The sequence below is a fragment of the Megachile rotundata genome, chromosome 4 (genome assembly GCF_050947335.1).
Source record: "Megachile rotundata isolate GNS110a chromosome 4, iyMegRotu1, whole genome shotgun sequence".
Lineage (NCBI taxonomy): Eukaryota > Metazoa > Arthropoda > Insecta > Hymenoptera > Megachilidae > Megachile > Megachile rotundata.
This window is the reverse complement of record NC_134986.1, coordinates 19501650-19512618: the sequence shown is the minus strand read 5'-3', so window position 1 is coordinate 19512618 and position 10969 is coordinate 19501650. Positions and strand designations below refer to the sequence as shown.

At 45.8% G+C, this 10969-nt stretch overlaps 1 protein-coding gene across 6 annotated transcripts in view; it reads left to right on the top strand.

The window, feature by feature from the left end:
* The window catches only part of Eip74EF (Ecdysone-induced protein E74), a 142617-nt gene that overhangs the window by 44275 nt on the left and 87373 nt on the right, over positions 1 to 10969 (top strand). For 3 of the 6 annotated variants that reach the window (XM_076531035.1, XM_012290682.2, XM_076531034.1), the window contains exons 2-4: positions 907 to 1199; positions 1391 to 1664; positions 1884 to 1985. In XM_076531035.1, the coding sequence (XP_076387150.1) occupies positions 1056 to 1199; positions 1391 to 1664; positions 1884 to 1985 (520 nt within the window). In that variant the 5' untranslated portion in view covers positions 907 to 1055. The remainder of the gene's footprint in view (positions 1 to 906; positions 1200 to 1390; positions 1665 to 1883; positions 1986 to 10969) is intronic. The other 3 variants (XM_076531038.1, XM_076531036.1, XM_076531037.1) reach the window with 2 other exon arrangements.

Below are 10969 nucleotides of genomic sequence, written 5' to 3'. Positions count from 1 at the left end.
CACGAACACGATTGCAAATCGCGTGTATAGTTTATGCGGTCGAATTAGATACGACGTAGAAAACGTATACTATATCTGTAGATAAAAATTTTAATTTTACAACTCACGAATATATTTGCTTATCGAATTATCGAGCGCATACGCTTTACGAATAGACACTTTCACCGTAACGCGTATAAATAAAACGTTATTTGGCATAGACAGAAAACGCGGTATAGAAATGTTCGTTCCATCAAGCATTGGCGTATTACGTAAAAAAGAGAAAGAAGAAAATTCCATTAGGAAGGTTCGGGATTGATCGGCCCGTTTTCGACGCAGCGCGTTGCTCCCGATTACATCTCGGGTTGGCGAACGATATTTGAATAGGTAGACCAGAGGATGTTAACCTCCTCGCAACGATAGAAACTTTCTTTCGCGGCTAAGGATTACGTAAAGACAGCAGCGTGTAGAAGCTGCATAGAAATGCAACGACCGCGGCAGCGGTGGCAGGAGAGCGAGGTTACGCGCACAGGAAGTGAAACAACCTACAAGCCAGAAAGAAAGTTTTCACTCGGGTGTTTTCACTTTCATGGAAATGCCAGAGCGTTGCTCGTTCCGTTACACTCTGCTACACGAATTAACTCGCAATTATTCGAATGTCGAGCTGCCTCGCATCGACGAACCAAGTGATCGAGTCTATTCACCGTTCGCCGTAATTAAACCGTTCGATCCATCGATTCGTTTGTCGATATCGACGCGTATCGAAACTCGCGATACGATTCTCAACAGCGCGATCAATCGGTCGATCGCGGAATCGACGCGTGCGCTTACCGCGTAACGGGAGAAAGTTATTTTGAAACTTAATTAATTACAAGCGAGTTTCGCGGCAAATGGATTTTATGGGGAATGAAATTTCGTCGGTTTCAGGGCAATCGGCGTAGCGCGTAGCTCCAGAGAGGTAGATCTGCGGAGCGGCAAAAGAAAAAGGCGAAAAGTGGGGACGTTTCGGCGGTGGTTTTGGATGTTAGAAAGCGCGGGGGTGGCTAAAGAGGCCCCGCCGCAGGGTACGGGTCCCGATGCCGGTCCCCGTATCGCAAACCCTCACGCTGACCTCCACGCTCGTGCCCAAGGAGGAGTCAAACATGCCCTTCATAGACGACGAGTTGCTCTGGTGCCCTGACAATGACGGCAAAATGGTCGACTTAACTCAATGTCTACAGGTTGGTACGCTATCACGATCCATTATATTTCGAAGCACCTGCGTTTCGGTGCAATTTAGATTTTATTCGAAACGTGATTTAATTACAACCATAACGTGGTTGTAATTAATCTAGACCAAGTCTACTTCTAGATTTATCGATAGAACGTTAATACCGACAATACTTATATCGCTTGCTATTCTGATACCTAGCAGGAGAGCAGTACCGGACAGTCCGTCGAATTTTCCTCGATGGAATTGAGTGCTCTCGTGGGAACACCAGCCGCGCCAAATATGCCGGCAGAGGAGGGTGAAGGAATGGCCGGTGTCACAGGGGAAGAACCCTTTGACACGCTCGACACATTCCTTCGAGAATTACAGGCTGATTTGGCCGAAGCTAGTCAGCCCACGTCAACCACCACTTCCGTCACTGCCTCCTGTAGACGGCAGAGGTACAACATTGCCGCTGCCAATCCCCTACTAGCAGGTGAGTATCAGGTATCGTTTGAACTTTCGGCGCAAAAGTCTATATTGGTTCATATTCGCGTTTCCTTTTATTGTCGCCAATCGTCGAGTGTCACAATTTTTAGATGTAACATCTGAATGTATGATCGGTCGAATATATTATGATCCGATACGACTTTTCCGCGCCCAAAGGGTTGACACACACGGTATTAAAATTGTTTGTCGTTTTCTTATACGACAGAAAAGTTGGCCGCTCCTTCGTCGCAGGTAACGCCGAACTCCGTACCTTACCCAACGAGGACAGAGATCAAGACAGAAAATATTCAACCTGAAACCGGTAAAGGTAGGATGCATGCATTTGTTTTCCTTCTTGACGCTTTGAGGGCTGCACAGAACCTACGGTTCTTACAATTTTGATACGTATAACCATCAGCCGTCAAAGCGTTAATTCCGATGGTTGCCTGCCTTACCATCGGAAGGTAATTTTCTACGATCTGCATTACCGATACAAATAGTAAGGAAGAATGCTACCTTACCGGTGTATCATCTACTTTATCGACGCGTGTTCTATTTTATCGACGATAATTCTGCTTTATCGACTATCGTTTACCGAAAGAGCCATACGCGTCGATAGGGTAGAACGTTGTCTTTGTCGTGCATCGATAAAAACGAGCTCGTATCGAAGACACCGGCCGAACTGCATATGGTATCGAAATAATGCCGATTCGTTACTTCGTGAAGGAAACCGGCCAAGGCCCCGCGAATCGCGAGCAGACATCCGCGTTAGCGATAATTGCGCTTGCGTTGTTGCGCCGACGCGAAAAAAACTCAGCCAGCGTATTCGTGTACGGACCATACGCGTATGTGTGCACGCATTGGCCCAATTCTTACAATTTACAGCCGTGTCGTAACGACTGCGTACGCGTAACACACTCCGCGCGTACGCGATTTCGCGATCGCTTCGAGAATCAGCCTCGAGCATCGAGGAAGAACGTATCTACGCGACCTTAAGGCTTATGCGACGCAAATATTATGCCGTTTCGAGCGTCTGGTGTCGTGTTCTATGGCACGAAGCGTATACCTGCTGAAAAGAACAACGACACTCGTGGCCTAGCTCGCTCCGACAATAGTGTGCTCGACACAGACGCGCGCACGTATCTCGTGTACGAGACTACAAAAGTGGTAACGACCTTTTGTAGGTCGCGTGAGACGCTTAGCCTTTAACCCGAGCATTTAAAACGATCCGAGGGGCGGACGAGCGTTTCTGTCTCTTAACACTTTGCGATAACAAAGAAAAATTGTAGGCTTCGACGGAAAACGAGAACATCGGTTATCGTTAACCCTTTCACCGCGAAACGCGTACCAATTGGCAGCGTAAAAAGAAATCCAACTTCGAATTCGAACTTGTTCCGGTTTTTCTGATGGATCGCGAACGTCGTTCGTAAAAGTTAGCTCGTTGAAAATTCGATTGCGAGGTAAAAATCTGAATTTCGTTGTCTCGGGCCGCGATAGCCAATTACGCGCCGTTAGAACACGAATCGAGAATGGGTGCTCGTTGTTCTTTTCACATTTTTAGAAAGCGGTTGGAAAGTGAGAAACCGTACTTTCTAGCAAAACTATTATAAACACAGATTAGACAGCTCTTGATCCAACGAAATATCGGCGAAAATGGAGCGCTCGATTCTTCCGATTCGACCCGATCGTTGGAGCTAATCGTTTTCTCGGCCGGTAATTCGTTTCCGTTTTATTTACCGACACGGAAACCGTCGATTTCGTTTCGCGTTATCGATCGATCCTTCGAGTAACGATGTTCGCCTCGGCGTGTACGGTTGCGTCGGAGGCACAACCGGCTTCCAAGGGGAAACGGATTCCGAGTTCACGTCCGTGAACTATTCTACCCGGTGAACTCGTTCGTTGCGAAGGAGAAAATAGCCGATGTATACTTACTTTCGCGAGTATGCATTTACTTTTGCTCGGTTGAGACGAGGCTGAGACTGTCCCGTCTCTTCGACACGCATCACTTTCGCCGTGTGCATCCTGCGTAACCGACAAAAAGTGGATTTTCACGTGGTATCGCATCGTTGCACTCGCGATGTATCAACCGACGAGTCCACGAAACGCGAATTATCGCGGTGAGAAATTTTCACGACGTCAAAAGTATGTTAGGATGGCGGAAAAAAATTAGTCGGGGTAACGCACGCGTGACAAGGCAACGCGTTCCTTTACCCCCTGTTGCATCCAGCTGCACGATTCCGTTGCACTTGTCGCTACCCTCGTTCCCTTGACCCTCTCCAAACACATAAATCCTCCTCTCCCCTTCTCTCGTCTCGTCTCGTCTCGTTCCGTTCTCTCTTCATCCGTCTGTATCCGTCTCTCGACACTCGGGTTAGGGCCCCACGGAAATAGAATCGAGACCCTCCTTTGACTCTCTCTCTTTCTCTTTTTCCTACCTTCCCTTTTCTCTTTCACCCCATGCACCGCTACTGTTTGTAGAAGAGAAACAGGTGCAGCGAATCGATATTTGACCGTATTGTCATCGACGCATCTTTCTTTATCCTCCGTGACTTCGGTGAAACTTGTTTCTCCTTAAAAGAAATTAGAGGCTTCGGAAAAGGGGGAAATAAATCTCGAACACTTTCTTCGACCGTTTCGAGCACGAATCGTGTTGTACACGCTCTCCTAATTCTCGAGTAAGTTTCATCCTTTCGCTGGAAAGATGATTTTCGAATAACGTGGAACGAGGTCTTCATCGTTCTAGAACCTTTTCGTTGATCTTTGAACCGCAGGTATCCGTTTCCTTATCCTCGAATATAGTCGATTCTGACCGTACTCGAGAAGTCTCGTCGCCGTCCGTTATCGAACGTAATGGTTCGCGAAACGGCGGCATCGAGTCGAGGATTTAAAGACGGGAAGCGAAAAACAATTGATCAAATCGAATCGGTACAACACGCTAAGGCGTCGAGTTACGCGGAATCGCGTGTAACCAGTGCTCGGCTTCGAGGGATCCTGAATCGTTGGGTAATCGGCTTCCTCGTATTGCCACACTAGTTCTCCTTCTCCGTTCCACCGAACACCGCGTCTTTCTTTCTTCGTTCAACTTGTTCCTTCATTCCAGGCCGATAGCGGTAGCCCGTTTGAAAGCGAACTCAAGATGGCCACTTTAAAGACACACCGAAGCTTTCCCCGCGTTCACGCGTTACACCCACGGCTAACGATGCGACCAATTCGATAACGTACTCGTTAACCTTTCCTCCGAGTGTACACGAGATGACTTCGATACTGCAGATTTTCGCTAGCAGCTTTCGAACGACTTAATTTTATCTCGTTTTTGATGCATTCAGAAAATTCCATCTTTGGTTTTCCTTCAATTCGAAGTTGTCGTTAGGAGTTCGGGGGTGAAAGGTCAGTGAGTGGTTGTAACGATAAAATAAGAATTAGCAACGTAATACACGCAGAGCTGAAGCTAACGAATTTGTAAATTTCTACCGCGAACCGAAGTTAAGTTATCCGTTAGTTTTTTGACACCGTGTACGCGCGTATGCTCGCTTCGGCCGGTGATAGTGCAGCTACGTAACGAGAGTGTTGACATTTTCTGCAATCGGGTCAGGGCCCCCAGTCGAGCACTCCGGCATTACCTATAACCCCTCCCGAGGCGATAGTCGCGAGTTGCGTTTGATCGCCAGGCTGTCCCAAGAATTTGTTGCGATTCGTTTCACGGAAATCGGATTTATACGCTTCGGAATACCGAACGAAACTTTCGATTGTTCGGTTAATTTAGTGTTCGAAGCTCAGGGAAGCGAAGATCGCGTTCCGCGTTAACGCTTCGGGAATTGGTCACGGGGGCCGTCGACGAATCGATCGTGTCCCGAATAATTGCAACCTGTTCAAAGACACTCGCGAGAGAACGAAATATCGCGGCGGTCGAAAAGTCAATTGCAAGTGTACGCGAACGATAATCCTCTCCTTTTAAAGAGCGAATTTATTGAGCAATCGCGAACGCGATTTTAGGGCAGAGGCTGACTGGATGCGCGGTGAACGTCTAGCTAGTGAGTCATCCGTAGCCGCTTTTCCTCGCGAAAGGCCTAAATTGACATGTAAATACGTAACGACGTGTCGAGGTAATGAGAAGAAGTCGCCTTTGAGGGTTCCTTTGCTCGACGATCTCTTCTTTTCTTTTTATTACACTTTCACGAAGCGCGTGCCATGTTAAGTCTTCGTTCCGTCTTTTTGTATCGCATTGACGATAGATAACTTTAATTCGATGCTCTCTCGAATAGTGTGGAACACACGGGGACAAAGAAAAAGAAACGATGTTTTCGAAAGCTGACGCGGAAGTCGAGATACCCTTCCGATTTCTTCATCGTAAAAACTTGGAATAATATTTACACGAAGATTCCTTCCATCTCTGACTCGTTTCCTCGTGGTTTCGCTAATTTCTCGAATTAACTCAACGCTTGAAAATTCGAACTCGAGAAGTCGGCTTGTGGGAAACAGATTCTGAGAACCACCTGTTGGAAATCTACCGATGCCTGTGCAAACATGTTTTCCTTCATGGAACACGAACTTCCTGCCTGTTACTTCAAAACGCTCTTGCATTTCCCTAGCTAGAAACTTTCGGAATCGTAGGTGTTTAGAAGCGTAAGAAACTACAGAAATTTCGGAACTGTTGCCTCGTATTTACAGGGTAGACTGTTCGTCGCGACTAAACCGATCGAACGAAATCGAGGATCGACCGGTCGAAATCCCCATAAAACTCGATTAATGTAGGACACGTAACAAAGGGTAATCCTATAAACCTTGTCCAACTTTTGGTACGTGTCGTCAACATAGGTCGGAGCAGTAGAGACAGGTGCGCGTTTCTTCCGAAATCGGTCCAGAAGAGTTAGGAAAAAAGTTGAAAAGTGTCAACAGAGGGGAAAGAAGGCAACGTGCGTGGATCTGCGAGGGTAGTTGAAGCGTATTTAACAGGGAACACGTGCATCGTTTCGACCCCGTGCAGCGAACTCCGGTTTTTAGAAGCCGATACGCGTTCTGTGTTTACACTAGTGACTTCCTCACCCAGTCCCTTTGAGGGAGACTTTTTCCGGCTAAGAATCCCCCGCTGCTTTCTCTCGGCATTCCCGAAATCGACGTTGCTGGAACTCTTTACGATCGATGCACGTTTGCTACCGAACCAAATACGCCTTTAACTCGTTACAGTAAGCGTAGAGAAGCACCGAGGTTATATTTCCCTATGCTCTTAGATCCTTAACCCCTTCCCGTGCCATTTATTTATCAGATGCGTCAGTCAAGACTAATTCAGGACTATAACATTAAAACGGACAAAGAAAATTAAAATGTTCTAAGTATTTTATATTTAGGGATCCTTGGCAACGCAAATTATAGTTGGATCTAAACTTCAAGTTGAAGAGTATTCAAAATTTGAGTAATATTAATCACATTTGAGTTGTGAGTGCGTCACGAGTGAGACTCGTCAAAGCACGGTTAATAACCCTTGCATTCTCGTATAAGGATAAATAAAGCCTCCGATCTGTAGTCTGAATGTCTCGAGAAAATTTGGAAATTTTGCAAGAAATCTACAAGAACAATCTGAACTACGAGGGACTAAACAGCAGCGATATTTTTGATAAGATTCGAGCGAAGGACATGGAGGATCGTTGGAGCGAAGAGGATCGATTCCGAGAACCGTGAGAAACAAGTACGCGAAGAAATTAATAAGGGCTCATCGATCGAGACAGCATTGTTTCTGTTTCCCGAAGAAACCAACTGGCGTTGCGAAAAGCAGAGGATGGATTGTCAGGGAAATTGCATGGAAAGACGAGGTGGCGGCAATTGTACGCACGGCAGAAGTCACGAAGCCGCGTGCAGCACGCCGCTCGTGGGAATTAAGTTACCGACCCGCCGGGTCCTTCACGGTTAATTATACTCGAGCGTATCGGCTCCTAGCCGGCTTTGAACGCGTTTTATTGTTAAATAAAAAAAGAAAGAAAGGAAGCGTCGCGTATCGACACAATGAACGAACCTTGGAGGTTTCCGTGGTAAGATTAAGAGTCTTTCCGGAGATTCGATAAAAACAACGCACCGCGTCACGCCAGTACTCTCTTCAAGTTTTCAAGACTCCGTTCTTTCGACAGTCTGGAGCCTCTGCAACTCTGACGATAAATTAACGACTCTCAGAATTTCGAGCATCTTTCGACAAAATGTTCGATCGCTTTGTTGTCCGTCGAGGACTAGTGCTTTTAAGGTAGACATCGAAAAGGATCGTAAACGAAGATCGCAGTAACTGGTGGACAGAAGCGAGCTCGAAGCGGGAGTAGAATAGACGCGAAAGTAGGCCGATCGAATTCAGTAGCGGCGGAAAAATATAAACAAAAAAGGAGGGAGGCGAGAGACTAACGCCACCGGAGGCTCGTGTGTAATCTTTTATCCTTGGACCTATCCCATATGCCGGCAGGTAAACAGTTTCGCAAGAGAATCACGGCTCGCAAGATCGGGAATTTCCTTATATACAACACGATGGTTAACGATGCCTATACGATACACCTCTCCTTCTGTCTCCTTCTTGCAAATTTTCAACCAGTTCCATCTCGCGAGATTTCGAATCGCCTCGGTGTTCGTTTCAAATCAAACATCCTTGAAATTCTTTGCCGATTCCAGCCGCTTAACGATCTTCGGAGGAAAAGTTCACCCTGGAGGTTTAACGAGCGAAAGACGCCATTAAGAACGATATTTTTTTTCGAAACTATAAGAGATAACGTTATTTTCGCGAGTATTTACGAAGTTTTACGCACTTTTTTTCAACACGTTAACAGATTCTATTATTACATCTTATCATTCTGTATACATTCGTTTTTATCCTCATAGGTTGTTTTTCTTACTCGGTGTTTTTTTCCTGAAACCGCAGTAGACTAGTCAATTCTCGAGGAATTTCCGATTAATCAGATATATTATAACTAGTATTTCCCATCGGTTTTCGTGTACTAGAAACACGCGGAAGATTCGAGCGGTGGATAACGATTCATCGTAAATGTCAAAGCGATTGCGAACACGCTTCGTCGACGCGTTTAGTGTTCCGTTGCGTGTGTAGATTTACGATTCCCGTGGAAGAAGAAGAAGCATCTCGGGAAAAAGTTAAACGACACACGTCTAAGTAAGTCTCTCGAGTTCGAGAAGAGTCACGAAGTCTGGTCGAGAACCAAAAGAGATCGAAAGGAAACTTTTTTGCTATACAACTCATTACTCTGCGGATTCTTTAACCTGCCTGAATAATCGTTTAGATTACGAAGGATTCGAAAAAGTCTTGCCACGCATTAGATTATCGTGCACTAGATTACTACGCGTTAGATCATCGCGGCTTGTATTATCATACGTTAGGTTATTAGATTTATGCATATTGGGTTGACACGCGTTAGCTTGTTAGAATTTCGAGACGGTAGCGAACGTCTCTGTTTCGTTGAACAGATAACTACGAATTCTGGTTGCAAAACGGAGAATATAGTCCATTTTCGAATATCGAAATTTGACTAGTCGAAAAATACGGGAGTCGATAATGCTCGAAAGGGTCGGAAAGGTGAGTTTCTTCGAAAGCATCGATGCAACGTTCGCGAGGGCATCATTCCCATCGCCGACTATCAGAACAAGCGAATAGGGAGAGAAAGAGAGAGAGGGAGGACATACGTGTATGGCAACGCAACAGTTTAGAGTGAAGTGTTACGTCAGTGAAAGTGTTATGCCAATGTGGGCCGAGGCTAACCTGTGAGCCCTGTCTCCGCGTGTAAATACTCGCACACGCGTGTACGGACGCGTTTACAGGAACGGCGGAGGAGAAGCGACGAACACGATGTACCGAAATTCCGTGTCCGTGTGTCGCTGGTAACGTTACAAACTCGTATGACCCCTTTCTCTCTCTGTTCGAACGGGAACAGCGGCGTATGTATGTATGTAGGTACCAGCGAGGAAGGGATACGAGACACCGCTCACGGAAATTATAGTTCGCGAGAGCTTATTGTTAGATCGCGAAGGATGACATCCTTGGAGAAGAATGCGCCGTTAAGGATGCGATACACGGACCAACGCGTAATCGATTTCTGAACGTGGGACGTATCGTGTGTTCGCTTGTGATCGATCACGGTTCACGGACGATCGTGCATACGTACACCTTAAAGGCTCCTTCGTATTATCCGTTCGGACACGTCGTGTTTCCGTAATCGTTCCATTTAAATGTTCTTGCAACGATCCGAACAGAACTGTTTATACAGGGTATTTTCGTACGAGCTTCCTAGCAGACACTAGACTTCACGCAATTTCAACGTTTTATTTTTTTTATGAACGTTAAATGGTAGCTTAATTACTGTAGAATAATATTTAATAATTAGAAAGATTAATGAAATGTATTAACAAAGTATGACTGGTTATAATTAATTAAATGCAACACAAATGGAACTTCACGAATTAACGAATTTCTCACGTCTCTATCTAACAGTCTCTCACGAAGCAATGCGCTCTTCGCTTTGCTCCCAAAACATTCGATCACGCCAAGAAGACAATCTTACAATCTTCTAGCAACCTTCATTACATGCAAACTTCAAACATACCATACGCAAGCTTCATTCATATTATGCACCCATGTCGATCATACAATTACATAGTACATACACACACATACCACATTACCGTTCGGTAAATGATTAAACAGATTCACGCTTATCGGTCGACGTGTTATCGAATAAAGAATAAAATTTCATTTTTATGCGACCTACTCTAAATTGGATCGTTGCCAAGGATCGTACTCAGGTGCAAACTTCTTTCCGATAAGTATTCGTTCGTCAACTTGTCAATTTCTCGAACACTTATTTCTTCTGCACACGACAGAGAGCTTGCGAGGAATTTCAATTACGAAGGACCAAATGGGGGAAATTTTCGATGTCGTGTCCAAAACACGAGCGATCGAAACTTCCGCGATACTCCGATTACGCCATAGTCGTTCGAACAGCTGACGTTGAATGAAATGTAACTAGTGGCGTAAGAGTTTTGAAGAGTATCGTAGAGGCGGTTCGCGGATCGGGAAGGTGAGGTTCGCGTTTGGTCGTGTTGGAATTCCGGAAGGCGGGCCTTCCTGTGGTAATTCATGCGTGTCGCGAGTGCTTCGAGGGATTCGTGCATGACACCCACCCGAGTCGACGTTGACTTTCCATAACAGGCACGTGACCCTGAAACGAGGAACGCTTTTTCGATTACTAAATTATTACTCGACGATTCCCGAGAAAGGCACGATCGAACGTTGGTTCCGGGACGTTGTCTAATTGGGTCGCAACCAGAAAAATCTAG